At 36.0% G+C, this 18706-nt stretch overlaps 1 protein-coding gene across 2 annotated transcripts in view; it reads right to left on the reverse strand.

The window, feature by feature from the left end:
- The window catches only part of grm8b (glutamate receptor, metabotropic 8b), a 209130-nt gene that overhangs the window by 105303 nt on the left and 85121 nt on the right, over positions 1–18706 (reverse strand). For both annotated transcript variants that reach the window (XM_067379385.1, XM_067379384.1), the window contains exon 2: positions 14836–15052. In XM_067379385.1, the coding sequence (XP_067235486.1) occupies positions 14836–15052 (217 nt within the window). The remainder of the gene's footprint in view (positions 1–14835; positions 15053–18706) is intronic.

Here is an 18706-nt window from a genome sequence, read left to right on the forward strand (position 1 = left end):
CTTTTTTCTAGTTGTTTCCATTTTAGTGATAGTATACACACATACATACGTAAATATGTAGACCAAAAATTCAAACCCATTTCTCCCAAATGAGCACCATGGCCCAATACATCATAAAAAAAAAGAAAAAAAAGAAAAAAAAAAGTAAAATAAAATAAAATAAAATAAAGAATATAAATGAATTCAAACCAATTTCTCCCAAATGAGCACCATGGTGCAATGTATCAAAATAAAATAAAATAAAATAAAATAAAATAAAATAAAATAAAATAAAATAAAATAAAATAAAATAAAATAAAATAAAATAAAATAAAATAATAAAATAAAATTAAATAAAGAATATAAATAAATTCAAACCAATTTTTCCCAAATGAGCACCATGGTGCAATATATCAAAATAAAATAAAATAAAATAAAATAAAATAAAATAAAATAAAATAAAATAAAATAAAATAAAATAAAATAAAAAATAAAATAACAGTCAGCGCCAATAGCCTTGTGGGCAGTGCACCGACATTTAGCGCTGTTGCACTTCAGGCATCCCGAATTTGAGTCCCGGCTCATGGACCTTTCTCTATCCCCCCCCCCCCTCTCTCTCTCTCTCCAACTTCGCTTCCTGTCAACTTACTGTCCTGTCATAATAAAGAATGCCACAAATAAATCTTAAATAAATAAATTACTTAATTAATTAATGTAAACTAAAATAAAATAAACTAAAATAAAATAAACTAAAATAAACTAAACTAAACTAAACTAAAATAAAATAAAATAAAATAAAATAAAATAAAATTAAATTAAATTAAATAAAGAATATAAATAAATTCAAACCAATTTTTCCCAAATGAGCACCATGGTGCAATATATCAAAATAAATAAAATAAAATAAAATAAAATAAAATAAAATAATAGTCAGCGCCAATAGCCTTGTGGGCAGTGCACCGACATTTAGCGCTGTTGCACTTCAGGCATCCCGAATTTGAGTCCCGGCTCATGGACCTTTCTTTATCTCCCCCCCCCACCCCCCTCTCTCTCTCTCTCTCCAACTTCGCTTCCTGTCAACTTACTGTCCTGTCATAATAAAGAATGCCACAAATAAATCTTAAATAAATAAATTACTTAATTAATTAATTAATTAATGTAAACTAAACTAAAATAAACAAAAATAAAATAAAATAACATAAAATAAAATAAAATAAAATAAAATAAAATAAAATAAAATAAAATAAAATAAAATAAAATAAAATAAATTCAAGCCAATTTCTCCCAAATGAGCTCCGTGGTGCAAAGTATAAAATAAAATAAACTAAAAATTCAAGCAAAATTCTCCTGAATGAGCACCAAGGCCCAATGTAACCAAACATGTCACAGTTCCAGCCTTGCATCCTTTTTCTTGCTCATTTTAGGCAAATAAAAATCCCAGGTTTCAGATGATCGATATAAGTTGTCACGATTCCTGGGCCTTTGCTTTATTTGCACAAGTTTTGTAAAAAGGTTAAAAAGTTTTCCTCATGATTGCAGCCCTGAAGTGAGAATGTCAGCCCCAAAGGAGGCCCTTTTGAAACCTATAAATAACCTCCAATATTGCAAATGGACATACACAATCTCTCCCAGCTCATGTGATGTGGGAGACGAATGGTCTTTTTGTGAGGCAAGTGCTGTAGCAGCACCATGAGGCTCCAGAACCTATGAATGGCTTATTAAAAGATCCTTCCAAGAGCAGCAAGGAGAGACTCACAAGCTCAATCAACCTCTTTTGAGGCCATTACAATGCTGCAGGTATTAGAAGTGTATCATTTACTCTGCCTTGTACCTTATTTATACAAAGCTCATATACATAGTTACCTGCAGGCGAAGGGAAGGTTTCATGAGGTTTCATAGAGCCAGCACTAAAGTGAATAATGTCTGAATTTTCATTTTTGGATCACTATTCCTTTCAACTCCTTTCTTGCACCTTTCTTCCTTTTTAGTCCCCCTGCCTTCATGTTCACTGTGGAATTCCCTGCATTTCTTTTTTTTGTAGTACTTCCTGCGCATTTCTTGTTTCCAAATATTATGTATCTACAGTGTTCGCCGGAGACAACTGCAGATCATATATAAAAGTCTAATTACTGAAAACTATAACGAGCAGCTGCCGTTAATTACCACAAACTCAAGACCCTCACAGAGTCATTGAGATTCTGATGCAAAACCACAAATGCCCTGAAGACCCACAGTAACAAGCACTGCAGATTTAGCCTCATCCAAAGCCTGCAATCTTCTAGAAAAACAAAAAAACAAAAATGCAAGACTGCAGGGCTGAAAATCTGGTTACTTTATCTCTCTCAGACAATGGGATTCAATACAGGGTGGGTGGGTGTGTGTGTGGGGGGGGGAGTATGGAATTCAATTTATATCTCACAGGAGTCACCTCAAGTCGTATATGCAGCTAGACTATAACACTTCAATCCCAATCCCAAAGCGAGAGGTATATCATCAGATTGTGTCTGTGGGAATGGCATAGAATCATGAATGCTTGATAGATACTGTCTGTGGAGGCTTTTTTTATTCTGCTCACCTGATTGAAGTGAACTTCGGCTCATATGAAGCAAAGGTAGGCTGTATATATTTGCTTAAAGGATTAGTTCACTTTAAAATGAAAATTAACCCAAGATTTATTCACCCTCAAGCCATCCTAGATGTATATAACTTTCTTCTTTCTGATGAACACAATCTGAATTATATTAAGATGCGTCTAAGCTTTATAATGGCAAAAAACGTGACTTACACGACGTGTTCAAAGTGGGCTAAAACATACCCGTTTTAGCCATGGTGCTTGGCCAAGTCTTGCCTTGAAAGCATCTTAAAACACCTCTTGAGGTGGTCGGATTGTAATCTGTCTCGAATGTATCTCTTTTCAATGATAAGGTAGTCAAAGAAAAGCTGTATAAGACCAGAACACATGCAAGCTACAGTGACAGTGGAGGCCTACATAGACAAGAGATTGAGCGAAGAGGTGAGAAATTAACCTCATTTGTACAACTCTATGAGTCAAATGAAGTATACTTTGTAATCAACTGTGCACAAACACTAGCGTACGTGTAAAAAAAAAAACAAAGTATACCTAGGACTTAACACTCATGGATTCTCAGTTTTGAGAATGATCAGTTGATTTCCCTCAACTGTAAGCCAGTGAAGTCTAGAAGTGTGAAAGCCAGCACAGTCCCTTATCTCATAGTAAAACCTGCATTTGTTTTTGCAATTTACCTCAGCCGTGACATCTTGGCCCCATTCTTAGGCTCCTTGGACCCTATAGTCTGCAACAACTAAAGCCACTGAAATGGAACAGCAGCTCAGGGGACCTGCTTTAAGTGTGTTTGTTGAAAAATGCCTCTTTAGTAGGTTTTCATACATTTCTTAAACATGAATAGTGATCCAGACGGGCCGATGGGCAGTTTGTGCTAATGGCAGGTTTTTGTTTGTGTTTAATTTCAAGGCTTCACAGATAAGAAATCATGCATTGCTCAAATCTGCAAAGCTGCAGTTTCATAAATGTGTCATTTGGGACACATTTTTAAGTAGACTCAGGCCCCTCGGATGTAGATTAAATGAACTGCATGATTTTATGCAGTGCTGAGGTCATTGCATATTAACCGCTCAATTAATATTCAATGACCCCGGTATGCTACTGTACCTCAGATCCACAGTGTTTCCTACAAGGCTCTATGTGCTGCGAGTACACAGCAAGATAAATGACAAAAAACACCTGTATCGACATATAATCTCATTATGTCGGCCCCTGAGTTTACTGATCAATACGAATAAATCATTCAAAAGAACATAACATGAAACTCTTTTACTTTAAGCTCCCCAGATATGGATAGCAATTTTGAGATCTTAAATTTGTTACACTGAAGTGCACATTGTGTCAGTCAGTCAATACTATCGATTTGAATTAATCCAACAGACAAGGTCAGAATTCTTGACTGTTAAAATGTTCCAGAGCTTGATGCATTTTCCAACTAATTTCTTGTTCAAAATCTAGGAACTCTAGAGCCAGTAACAGTGTAAATGTGTAGCAGTTTCATCTATTTTGATCCCTTCAAATGCACAGTGCTTTTAGAATTGAAACCCAAGGTTGGAGCTGTGGCTTAGTGGTAGTGCTCTGGTGCTCATCTTGGAAATTAAGGTTTGAATCTAGCCTGCATCATATTATGATTCCATTCTCCACAATTATTTTGTCAACAAAAAGCAGCAGAATTAAAAAAAAAAAATTAACTGTCAGATAAGAAATTAGTTGTTTTGGGGGTAACTCATTACAAGTAACTTGAGTTACGTAATCAGATTACTTTTTCAAGTAAATAGTAAAGTAGCACATTACTTGTAAATTTACAACAAAAGTTCAAATACGGTAAGTAATGCAAGTTACTTTTTCACATTTATTGACTGACAGCTATCCTATTCTTCTTTAATCTAGAAAGGTAGCACAGCTGAAAGGTTTGTTTTAGCTGCTCCCTCTACTGTTCGGGCGTAAAGCTGCGCCCTCTACTGTTCAGGGGTAAATATGCATTTCCTTCAGCCTGAGGCTTATTTGTTTCACTTTTGGTGTGAAAGGGTCTTTACATTTGCCAAAAATATAACTTTTTTTGTTGTTATTATAAAACAAAGCAAGCCCAGCCCAGCCCAGCCCAGGTGAGAAAAAGTAGTGCAAAAGTAATGTAACACATTACTTTTTATAAAAAGTAACTAAATAACGCAATTAGTTACTTTTTTCGGGAGTAACGCAATATTGTAATGCATTACTTTTAAAAGTAACTTTCCCCAACACTGGAAACGAGAGCATGAGATGAAGGTTTGTGATCATAATTCAAGCTGGGCAACGTTTTATTCCTGTGAAGATACAGATTTGAGACTTTGCCTCATCTTTAGAAGCCTGCATAGTTCTGGCACTTCTTTCTGGCAGTGCATTTCCACAGTAATGGAATAAACTGTTGAGAAGAAACAGCAGATTTCAGATTTGGAAGAACATCCAAGCATAATGGTTTACAAACCAATTATCTGAAATCTGATCACTGCTAGATGATCTCATTTTGGCACTCTGCTGCCCTCTGTGGATTGAATGAAAAGCAGAAATGAAAATTTTGCCATCATTTACTCACACTTATGTCATTCCAAACCTTTATTTCTTCAGTGGAACACAAAGGGAGAAATTTTGAGGACAAAATGAACCATAAAATCATTATTGTAAAAGCAGTCAATACATCTCAACTTCCCTTGAGTATCATGTTAACAGCTGTGATTAGATCATTGACTCAGTGAGTCGAATTTGAGTCAGTAAGTCAAAATGAGTCAATGACTGAGGACTGGGATAATGAATAAATCATTTATGGCTTGTTCACACCAAGAATGATAACTATACCTAAAGCTTTAATAATAATTCTAATTCTACGAGAATATGGAAGTCCACACCACAACTATAACAATAACGACCGGTTTTGTAAACTGATTCAACTGATTAATTGAAAAGATTAAAATGAAAGTAATCATTTATTTTCAGTGAATAATTTCAAAGTTTTGATCCATTCCTCACACAAAGCTATCGCTGTGTTTCAGAAGACTTGGAACAACATGGTGAGTGAATGATGACAGAATTCAAATTTTTGTGAGAACTATCCCTTTAAGAAGAGTTCATTAGGTTAGGCAGATGGCGCCAGTTGGCTCATCAATCTGTTTTATGGGAGAATGATAGGACGAACAGGTGCAGTTGAACGAATAAAACTTCTCTGAATCTTCAAAGGTGAAAAAGAATGAGAGAAGTTGAAGAGATTAATCTAAACTAATGAGATCACCAGACTAATGCAATGACATCCTCCCTAAATGGCTCTTAGTAATTTCAGAGAGAATGAAAGGTTCAGCTGAGGTGGTTCTGGGTAGGGCTGAATTTCATCTCTCTTTAACATTATGTAAATTCCTCCTTAATCCATAACGGCTTATCCCAGCCAATGAGGTCAGTGACTTTGCATCCCGGGTGAAGATTTCCACTATAAAAGCCGACACACAGAGAGAATCTACATTATATCTCGGGTTCCTACTGCTGTTACGGGCTCATTAAGCATCTTTAACGTGAGGGAAAAGACGTCCGCTCAGAATCTGTAGGGGGGATTTTGAATAACAGACTCCAGCCTCTGTTACCTGTGGTGATACGGCAGGTGTGGATAACTGATTATAAGACAGGTATTTCACAATAGCAAGCTAAGCAAAGAGGAGAGAGACATCCAGCTATGTACTTTTGATCATCTTGGGACAGCCTAGTGAGCATAATGGGAACACTAGCGCATTGCTTCTGGCGCAGTAACGCAGTGGGAGAGATGGGATATGAAGGACCCGGAGTGCGCTTGTATGTTTGAAATGTTATTTTTACACTTAAGACTGTCTCTTACTGAAATTCTTCTGAGGTGACTTGGGTTGTACAATGTTGGCGTAACTAGTTGAGCTAGAATTCAAAGGTGAAACAATACTTTGTGAAAAGTGATGTGTATAAACCAATTGGGAGCAGACGTCACAGTTACGTCACTTGCGGCTGCACACACATTGTGGTGGCAGAAAAATAGCCGTAACAAGTGGAGGAAAATGGGCAAAATCCACTGAATAAAAGAAAAAAAGTTTTGTTGTACCTTTGGATGTAAGAATCGGAATGCAAAAAATATCGTCTTCGTTTTTATAGAATACAATCATTGAAGATGCCCTTTGAAGCTAAACGCAGACGTTTATGTTGCAAGTCACGGACTGGACTGATGAAACCTGCAATGATTAGTCTACTATTAAAGCATGAATTTGATGTAAACAGTAAGTCTACATAATATTCACATATGCAGTTCATAGTGGATATACATACATAGCAGTTATAGCACGAAATAATATTTAAACCTATAACATTTTACATAGATAACTTTTAGATATAGACTATAACTATAATTTTTATGTCACAATTCTGATTTATTTTTTTGCATTTGCGTGGTTATATCTCCAGACCAGTCTTCAGAGGTTATAACTCACAATTTTGAGTTTATATCACAATTCTAAGATTAAAAAAGTCAGAATTGCAGGGTATAAACTCGCAATTTTGAGGGAAAAAAGACAGAATAACGAGTATATCTCACAGTTCTGTTTTTCCTTCTATGAAATTGTGAGATATAAACTCAGGATTGTGAGAAAAAAAAGTCAGAATTGTGAGATATAAACTCAAAATTAACTTTTTTTATTCTTTTATTCCGTGGCTTCCACAGACTGCTACTGCAGAACTGTAATTTTCTGCCACCAGGTAGGCTCTGCCCACAAAAAAAAAACGTCATCACTGTTTGCACACACAAAATAAGTCTATAGTTTAATGGTGGTAAAATACTTTCTCCTATCCCAGCTTAATATGCTGAGACAACTAAAAAAAAAAAAAAAATCCTAAAAAAAGTGTGACTCTGTGATGTTTTCAAAACAGTACTCTGTTTGTTTATGCTTCCTGACCTGCCTGACATAGCAACAGTAGTTCAACCAATGGTGTGAGTCAGGGGGTGGAGCTATTTTTTGTTGTAACCAGTCGCAGATGGACAATTGATTCTGCTGGTGGCACAGAATTGACGCACTTCACCTTTAAAGGGGTAGTGTCATGATTTACATCATGCTCATGCTCACATTGTAGTTCCAAACTACATGAAAAGAGTAAAGGTCTTTGCACACTGTCTAAAAATTTGCATATGCATTTTTTTCATATTCATCATCCTAAAAATTCGTCACGCACAGAAACCTTGCACATTCCGTTGTGTATTAATTAATCTGTTGCAAAAAAAACGCAAATCAACACAAAATGGAGTCTTCAAGCAGTGAGGATGATTTTGTTGTCCTCTCTCTTGTTAAAAACTGAAAAAGAAAGAGGAAATATTGTGTCCATCCAATCCTGAGATTGCGTAGAGAGGAAGGAGAGCTGCACCTCCTTATCAAGGAGCTGCAGAGTTATCCCGAGCGATTCAAAGTTTACTTCAGGATGTCAGTGGCTCAGTTTGATGCTTTGCTAGCGATACTGGAGCCACATATTAAAAAGAAGACCACCAATATATGTGTATTCCGCTGCGAGAGGAAATGGATCACCTTGTCAGACACCATTTTGGATTTTGGTGTATGGTGGCTCTGAATTGTCAAAACACCTCTCAAAGTGCTTGCTACGGATGCGAAAAAAAAATTATTTTATGATGGATGAACTATCCCAAAGATGAACATGAATACTCTGCTGATTTGGACAAACCATGCCTGCTAAATGGATAGTCGCAAATATTTTAAGGTTTTTTCAAACAGGAAATATCAAAGTAAACAGCACAACATTGATCTACTGTTTCCTAATAAACATGCACTATCCTAGTCTGTCTGTATACTGTACAACAGATGAACAGCAGGAGAAAGTCACACAAGCAGTTTCAGTTTCTCCAATCATGTAACAAGATCACTCAGACTGATGAGACATCTCCGAAAGACAGATTGTACCGTTTTAAATAACTCATAATGGCAAACCAAACATGAATGGGCGCGTGGTTGTTCCCAAAGGAAAAACGAGTGTTTGTTTTCCCCTTCCATAAAACTGCTATTTTATCTGGAGCAGCAAATTATATATTGCCGTCATTTTTCATGATTATTGTTGCTTATGCACCATTTACATAGAGATTGCATTGCCGTGCTAGTGAGAACGGCCTCCTAAACACTACGGTAATGATGTAGTGGGGTTTCAAATGATGGAGAGGGTCACTTTGCCACGCTGCCAGGCTCCACTGCATGCCAATCAGGCACAAAAACGAAAATTAATAGCATCTGGTTACTGCTTGTTTATTCAAGAGTATAATTAACTGCCAGTTATTAGTGTTCTGGAGACAGTTTCGTTTTTAACTCATGATAAGGGGTACATTTCAATCGCAGGAAAGTGAAGATTGTGTCCAAGGCTGATTTGCATAGAGTACATTATGAATTTTCCATAATGATGTTGAGTTGACTTTTATGTTTGGCCTTTGAGGGGGGAAAATACATAATTTTTAACGCAAGTACAAATTTCTTTTCTGTAATTGGCTGTTATGAAGAATAAAGTAGTGTCAAACTGAGTCTACACAATACTTCATTAGTTATAACTGCCGTATTTGACTTAATTTTTTTATATGAAGTACAAAGACCAATCACCACATACCGCTAATCAGCGGCCTTACAATAAAGCTAGTTATGAAAATAAAGAATCCAGCAGTTTCATTACTTCACATACGTTCTACAGCAAGACCAACAACCAGGTGGTACATGTGTTCTGATACAAATACAGTACCATTTTTAAATATATTTTGATATATATTCTATAAAGTAGGGGGTGACCTATTACGCCCCTTTTGACCAGATGTAATTTAAATCTGAGGTGTCCCCAGAATGTGTCTGTGAAGTTTAAGCTCAAAATACCCCATTGATTTTTATGTTTTAACTGCCTATTTTTGGGTGGGAGAAAAAATGCGCTGATTTGGTGTGTGTGCCTTTAAATGCAAATGAGCTTGTGCTCTCTGCCCCCAAGCTTGTGATTCCAATACACTGAGGCATAAATAATACAGGAGAAGCTCACACAGCAAATATAACTCTGAAAATGAATCATAACAAACTGTTCGTGATGCAGCATTTCAGATCACATAGGTATGGTGTGTATTTTGTGGATGTTTGCTAACATTCGATTCTGAATGAGTTTGATAACGTGCTGCATTGCTAATGTGGCTAAAGCTACACACTGTTGGAGAGACTCAATAAGAATGAAGATGCATATAAAGACATATTTATACTGTGAAAAGAATTATAAATATATATATAATATTTTCTGGAAAATATATTTAATTCCTATTAAGAATTTAATTGGGCCAATAGAATAAAATAATTCTGATTAATCTCATGATTTACGACTAGACTTTAAAAGCAGAATGAAACAGTAATAATTATTTGAAATTTTGTAAAATGTAACATTTACATGATATTTTCATTTTTATTTATTTATTTTACATTTTTATTCCATTCCATAGATATTAAAGTAATGAATCTGGTACTCATTTATGTTTATAAATTTGTGCTCATAATTTTATATAACCCTCTTTTCTCATACATTCACAAACAATGGATGCCACCACTAAATAAAAAAAATTAAAACGGTTATTACAACTTTTTATCTCACAATTCTGACTTTTTCTCGTAATTGCGAGTTATAAAGTCAGAATTGCATGATATATAGTCAGAATTGTGTGATATCACGTCAGAATTGCGAGTTATAAAGTCAGAATAATGACTTTATATCACCAAATTCCGACTTCATAACTCGCAATTCTGACTATATATCATGCAATTCTGACTTTATGTCTCGCAATTCTGACTTTATAACACGCAATTCTGACTTTATGTCTCGCAATTCTGACTTTATATCACGCAATTCTGACTTTATTTCACCCAATTCTGAGTTTATAGCTCGCAATTCTGACTTTATATCACGCAATTCTGACTTTATAACACGCAATTCTGACTTTATATCAAGCAATTCTGACTTTATAACACGCAATTCTGACTTTATAACATGCAATTCTGACTTTATTTCTCGCAATTCTGACTTTATATCACACAATTCTGACTTTATATCTCGCAATTCTGACTTTATATCACGCAATTCTGACTTTATAACACACAATTCTGACTTTATAACATGCGATTCTGACTTTATTTCTCGCAATTCTGACTTTATAACATGCAATTCTGACTTTATTTCTCGCAATTCTGACTTTATTTCACCCAATTCTGAGTTTATAGCTCGCAATTCTGACTTTATATGAAGCAATTCTGACTTTATAACACGCAATTCTGACTTTATAACATGCGATTCTGACTTTATTTCTCGCAATTCTGACTTTATAACACACAATTCTGACTTTATATCTCGCAATTCTGACTTTATTTCACCCAATTCTGAGTTTATAGCTCGCAATTCTGACTTTATATCAAGCAATTCTGACTTTATAACACGCAATTCTGACTTTATAACATGCAATTCTGACTTTATTTCTCGCAATTCTGACTTTATATCACACAATTCTGACTTTATGTCTCGCAATTCTGACTTTATATCACGCAATTCTGACTTTATATCACGCAATTCTGACTTTATAACTCGCAATTCTGACTTTATATCAAGCAATTCTGACTTTATAACACGCAATTCTGACTTTATAACATGCGATTCTGACTTTATTTCTTGCAATTCTGACTTTATATCACGCAATTCTGACTTTATATCACGCAATTCTGACTTTATATCACGCAATTCTGACTTTATAACTCGCAATTCTGACTTTATATCACGCAATTCTGACTTTATATCACGCAATTCTGACTTTATAACTCGCAATTCTGACTTTATATCAAGCAATTCTGACTTTATAACACGCAATTCTGACTTTATAACATCCGATTCTGACTTTATTTCTCGCAATTCTGACTTTATATCACACAATTCTGACTTTATTTCTCGCAATTCTGACTTTATTTCACCCAATTCTGAGTTTATAGCTCGCAATTCTGACTTTATATCAAGCAATTCTGACTTTATAACATGCAATTCTGACTTTATTTCTCGCAATTCTGACTTTATATCACACAATTCTGACTTTATATCTCGCAATTCTGACTTTATATCACACAATTCTGACTTTATATCAAGCAATTCTGACTTTATACCACGCAATTCTGACTTTATACCACGCAATTCTGACTTTATAACTCGCAATTCTGACTTTATAACACGCAATTCTGACTTTATATCTCGCAATTCTGACTTTATAACACGCAATTCTGACTTTATATCTCACAATTCTGACTTTATAACTCGCAATTCTGACTTTATATCTCGCAAATCTGACTTTATATCTCGCAATTCTGACTTTATAACTCGCAATTCTGACTTTATATCTCGCAATTCTGACTTTATAACTCGCAATTCTGACTTTATAACACGCAATTCTGACTTTATATCTCGCAATTCTGACTTTATATCTCGCAATTCTGACTTTATAACTCGCAATTCTGACTTTATAACTCGCAATTCTGACTTTATAACTCGCAATTCTGACTTTATAACACGCAATTCTGACTTTATATCTCGCAATTCTGACTTTATATCTCGCAATTCTGACTTTATAACACGCAATTCTGACTTTATATCTTGCAATTCTGACTTTATAACACGCAATTCTGACTTTATATCTCGCAATTCTGACTTTATAACACGCAATTCTGACTTTATATCTCGCAATTCTGACTTTATAACTCGCAATTCTGACTTTATATCTCGCAATTCTGACTTTATATCTCGCAATTCTGACTTTATAACACGCAATTCTGACTTTATATCTTGCAATTCTGACTTTATAACACGCAATTCTGACTTTATACCATTCAATTCTGACTTTATTTCTTGCAATTCTGACTTTATAACTCGCAATTCTGACTTTATTTCTCGCAATTCTGACTTTATAACTCGCAATTCTGACTTTATATCTCGCAATTCTGACTATATATATGGCAATTCTGACTTTATTTCTCGTAATTCTGACTTTATATCATGCAATTCTGACTTTATAACACTCAATTCTGACTTTATATCACAATTCTGACTTTATTTCTCGCAATTCTGACGTGATATCACGCAATTCTGACTTTATATCTCACAATTGTTCTGAGAAATTCTGAGAAAAAAAAGTCAGAATTGTAAGATATAAACTCGCATTTGAAAGAAAAAAAGTCAGAATTGTGAGATATAAACTCGCAATTACCTTTTTTATTTTTAATTTCATGGCGGAAAAAAGTCTCCATAACAAACCCATCTGGAATCTATACATAAAATATTATTTTTAAAAATAGAGAAAAAAAAAACACATTTAACTGCTTATTTAATACTATACTGAAGAAGCAGCATAATAGATTTTACATAACCCACAAGACAGAAATTACACCATATTTCCTCATTTTGCATGTCTACATTTGTGTCAAATCATCCGTATAAAATATTTAAAAAATTATATAAAAATATAATATAAAAATAACCATTAATAAATAAATATTGTTTAAATAAATAAATAAATGATGACTTCATATAAAAAATAAAAAAAACATCTATATTACGCAAAGGTTATGTAAACTTAACTGTATCAAATTACCATGGAATTACCATCTGAAAAAACCACTGTACCATGATCCGCCACAGCACTTTTAAGAGAAATGCATAATCCTGTCAAAATCATATTAAAGCACCTAAACAACTTTCAGACAGCCAAATATGCACACACACACACACACACAGGGATAACCACAGTTGATGAGCCTGGAGGAATGATTTTAATCGCTCACATGTGTCTCTTCCTTTAATTGTATTTCCATAATTACAACATAATTAACGTGGCATGTCCATGTCTACATGAGCAAGACGCACTGCAATAATAAATCAATCACGCAGCAAGAGATGACCATGATGTGGTTGGTTACGATGCTCTTCTGGGACACCGCACAGAGTCCATTACTGGACCTGTGCCTGTAATTATGTCTCTACATCAAGGCCCATTCTTTCCCTTCTACTCTCTTTCTTTATTGATAAGCTTCTCTGTAATTGTGGTTTCCCATGGACGTGTGCTAACAGTAATGCACTATATTATTGCAGGCTTGTGTGGGAGGGAATATGGAGAATGTGAGCCATTACTGTGCGACCTATGTGATGCAAAATGAAGTGAATTATGGGTTAACGACAATAAGCAGAGAAATCCAAAGCAGTGTGAGCGTGAATACAGATTTTTAGTTCTGGAGTGGCGAGTTCTTTGAGCCATACAAGGTCACAATTGAACGCTTTTTGTATCTTCTTCTACCTTCTGACCTTCTTACCTCCTTGACTATTCATTTCTGGTCAAAATCGCTGAATAGTGGACAACAAAACATACGCTCAGCTCGACTTTGATGGCTCAGACTTGACGGAATGAAAGATGGGGGTTGAGGTTTTCAGACATGTTCTTACAATATAGCCTGTTTTTTTCACACTGCTTGACCTTTCTTCTGTTGAGACTGCGATTTCCCTTCCATCTCTGTCAAGGCATGTAATTCAGTCTCCATGATGCTTTGTGTATAGCAATGCTGGTCAGCAAACTCAGAAAAGCTTCGTACCACAAATATTTCAATGTTTTGTCTAAGATATTCTTTTTGAAATGCATTAAAGCAGACATATCATAGCAAAAAGGTTGTTCTCTTGCTTATTTGCAATAAAAGATTTTGATTTTGTACTACAAAAGCATCATCTACTATATCCAACGCAACCAGTCCAAACATCTCCAACAGAGATCATTTATATAAGTCTTAAAGGTACAGCAGCACAAGAAGCAGTTCATTATTCACTCACCTTCATGTAATTCCAGACCTGTAAGACATGAAGGTGAGTAAATAATAACAGAATCATCATTTTTGCCTGTGTTTTTGTTTTACATCACCATTTTCAGCCCATAAACTCAAAGAAAACTAAGCAAAACACACACACACAAACAAAAATAAAATTGATCTAATATTATAAGGGGACTTAAGAAAAAAAAACTTATAGAACAAATTGAAATAGAAATAAAAAATGTGCTGCAAAAGTGTAGACTATATCCCAAAGCTACGTCGCACCTCTTGAAAGAAATTCAATTCAGACAGTGAATCAGTTGAGAGCAGTGAAGCATGACGTACATCAGAAGATAATCTGGAGTGCTCGTACAGAAACACATTTCAAAATGTTCTCTGGAAGCTTACCAGTTTCTCGTGAGATCTGAACGAAAGCCTCCACGCCGCTCTCTCCATAATTCCCCTCAGATGCCAGCGTGGAGACGTAGTTCCAGCCCATGGCGGTCACAATGTCCAGCATGGCTTGGGCCTGGTAGGAGTCAGGCGGCACAACCCGGGAGAAGAAGTCGTACCGGGTGTTATCACTCAGCTCTGGTGCTGTGGATGCATAGCTGATCTGAGGGATCTGTAAAAAGGGGAGAAAGAACATACTGTAATGCAGGAGAGATTTTAAAGATCACATTTTCGAGTCCAGAGCCAAAAATTGAAAAGTTCTTAGAGAGGACCTATTATTCCCTTTTTCAAAGTCTTGGTTTTGTTTTTGGGGTCTATGTTTCATACTTAAAAGTTCAAAAAACACAAAATTGTTCACATATTTTACATTGTTGCAGCACCTCTCTTCCCAGTCTGTCAGTAACGCTGTGTTTAGTTCCTGTCTCTATGAAGCCCCAGTTTCCAAAAAGCGCAATGTGCTCTGATTGGTCGACTAAACCAGTGTGTTGTAATTTTCTAACATGTTTTGGAAATGTCATAGCCCTTACCATAACCTTGAGTTTCAACACAATACTAACTCAACCAGGCCTCATCAAAGGGAGATATTTTCTTTTACAGAAATCGAACAAACGGCTGGTAGGAACTACACCGAGCTTCTTCCCGGGTTGGTGTCATCACAAACCCCAAAATTTACATAAACCCTGCCTCCGGGAACATGCAACAAAGGGGGTAAGGCAATGTTGGTCTGCTTTAGAGAAGAGGAAGAGTTGTTGTAGTAGAGTGTTGTTGACATGCCGTTATTTCACGCCGGACTGATTCACAAACAAAGGTCAATTCAACACTGGATTTGCACAAAAGATCAACATGACGGCACATGCTAGTCGATGAGTTGAATCAACTCCACAGCAACTACATAAATTTATCCACTAACCATTCAGAAACGTCCAGTTTCATTCTAAAAGATGTAACTTCTTCCCATTTAAAGGGACACACACAAAAACTGTGTGATTTTGCTCACACCCAAATAGGGGCGAATTTGCTATAATAAATTATCTGTGGGGTATTTTGAGCTGAAACTTCACAGACACATTCTGGAAACTCCAGAGACTTATATTACATCTTGTGAAAGGGGAATTATAGGTCCCCTTTAAAGGCTATTATTCACTTAGGTCTATGTTTATTAACACCAAAAAAAAATCTGATTATTCTGACTACTCAATTAATCATGAAAATAATTGACCAATTACTCGATTAGCTCTAGATTACTTAAAGGTGCTAAAGAGGATCTTTTCGTCGACTGAGAAACCAAAGACTGTTACTGAGTTTTTGAAATGAGTGCATGCGTAAGAACAACCCCCCTCCTTTCGAGGGAACGCTTCCCAAAACTCGTAAACACTCGTATTGGAACACGAGTGTTTACCAACGGCATTCACGGTGTCGTGTTAGTGGATTCATTATGTCGGACTCAGATAACTCATAATCTGCAGTTGTTACTCCTGTCTCCTGACAAAAAAAACATTGCATGCGGCGCCTGTGGAGTGTGGAAAGTTACTGGAGCGCGCGCTCGTCTCTCACAAGGAACGTCATGGCAGTGATTGACAAGCCGGAGGGCCAATCGTTTACGCGATGATTGCGTAAACGATTGGCTGATGTTTTTAAGGCTCTTCCTCGTGCACAGATGATGTATATTAATATTAAGCTGCGTTCACGTCACCTCGTATTTACCGGTATCTTGAAATGACAACACGTGACGTTATATTCAGAGCTGTTCACGTCCTTTGACTGGGAATTAAGCGTTTCCATGGCACCACTATCAACGCCTAAATGAATCTACAGGTGGTACAGCGGCCATGTGGTACATGTGGGAGCTTTCAGAAAACTCCCAGCTTACAAGCTGTAATTACGATCTCTACGAGGACCTGAACACTTTTTACAAGCTAGAATCTCGTAACTACAGGAATTACGAGGCCGTGTGAACGCACCTTTATTCCTTTCAGTGCACCTAATAAATAGTCTTTTATCAGTTAGTAAAGACAGTTTCAAGTAATATTGCAAAAATGTAGAAAACAAAACATCCTCTTTAGTACCTTTAAGACATTTCAAAATGCACCTGCATTGTTTTGCATTTTCTGATTTTCAGTCAATTAAAAGACTATTTTTCCAGCCATATATTTTGTCATTGAAGATTTCTTAAAAATAGTGTTAAAATATCGTCTTGTCTCCTTCTCATGAACCCTATATTGTATATCGTCTCGTGAGCTAACCGTATTGACACACTAGAGAAAACACCCTAGTGACTAGTAACTTTTTTTCCCACCACCTAAAGGGACATGGTGGTGGAAAGAAATGCGATACGGGAAGAATAAATGTTTTTCAAAACTTTTGTGTTCCCTCAGGAAACTGCGTTCGCTTGCAACGCAAACATTTTGCGTTTCTCAGGGGAACGCAAAACATTTGGGAGGAAACACAAATTCATTGACATATAATTTTTCCTCCCATCTCATATTTTTTTCCCATCACCATGTACTTTAAGGGGCTCTACACTAAAGAAAGTTGAAAATGTAAAAAAAATAAAAGCATATAGGACCACTTTAAGAGCAAGGGAGAGTACAAAAAAGTTTCAGCCCAAAGAGAAGCCAATATTGACTCTTTTACAAGAGTTAATCATTAAATTCTGCCTGCAGCAAAATAGAAAATGCACAACCATTTAAAGCAAGCAAAGGTGAAGCGATACAAAACCGATTTAGCCCAAAGCTATTGATGCAAATGACTACCATCCCGTGAGGTGACGCAAAAGGCGAAACAAGACCAGGTAACGAAGACAAATCAGTACGTGTTGTGGTAGAAAGAATCGGGGTGAAGCCTGCCAGCAGGCAAGCTGGGTAATGGCTTCTTGTGGCGACTGACGGTGTGATTGATTTCTCCTCAGCCAAAAGGCCAGGCTGTCAGCCGGAGCCCCAGAGGCTGCGCTCATCAGCATTCATCGCAACGACGGCACGGGAGAGAACCGGCCCGCAATACAAATGCCACTCACCGGCTGGCAAATCGGGTACCGGCGCTTTTTCTCCCGCAACCCCGAATCGCACGCTTGTAAATACAAATGTCACGGATGTGTTGACATGCCTGTGAAACAGATGCGTGTGTGGGGGTTATGTGTTATTTTGGGGAGTGTTATATCAAAGGTGCAGCACGTATGGGCTGAATGCCAACACTAGAGTTTATTCACACCTTAAAAATAAACCTTATGTCTCATGATTATCTGGTGATAAATGACAAGAGACTCTCAGATTCCTTACTAGATTAAAGGACTGTTTCAGGTTAGATACAATTTAAAAGTAAAATGCAAAATATGATAAAAGTTCATTCAATGGGGTACAAAACTACTTTGGTCCCCAGTAGGTTTTATAGGGTTAATATGTTTGTGCACCGTAATATATGTTAAAATAATTATTTCACAGACAGAAATACCCACACTGTAAAAAATTATTTTCATGATTTATCACATTTTTTCTTTTGTCAAATCAACTTCAATAATTAATGTTGTTCGGATAACATAATATTTTGAATTTCTGTTGATTAAACCAATCGCCTTAATTGCATTAACTCAAATTTTTAATTTGAATGAACTCAAAATCTTAAGGCAACCAGGTAACTTCTTTTAAGTTAAACCAATGATTCTTTTTTACACAATAAATGTTATCCCTCATCAACAAGTGATACTATTTATAACAAAAGCTATGCATTTATGCTTTAAATCCACATAGAGATCCATTGTAAGTGCATTGCTGTAAACATGTTTCACTTTCACAAACTGAGGGATGGAACGAGGTTATGATACTGTCAAAAG

Source organism: Chanodichthys erythropterus, chromosome 24, assembly GCF_024489055.1.
Source record: "Chanodichthys erythropterus isolate Z2021 chromosome 24, ASM2448905v1, whole genome shotgun sequence".
NCBI classification, from domain to species: Eukaryota; Metazoa; Chordata; class Actinopteri; order Cypriniformes; family Xenocyprididae; genus Chanodichthys; species Chanodichthys erythropterus.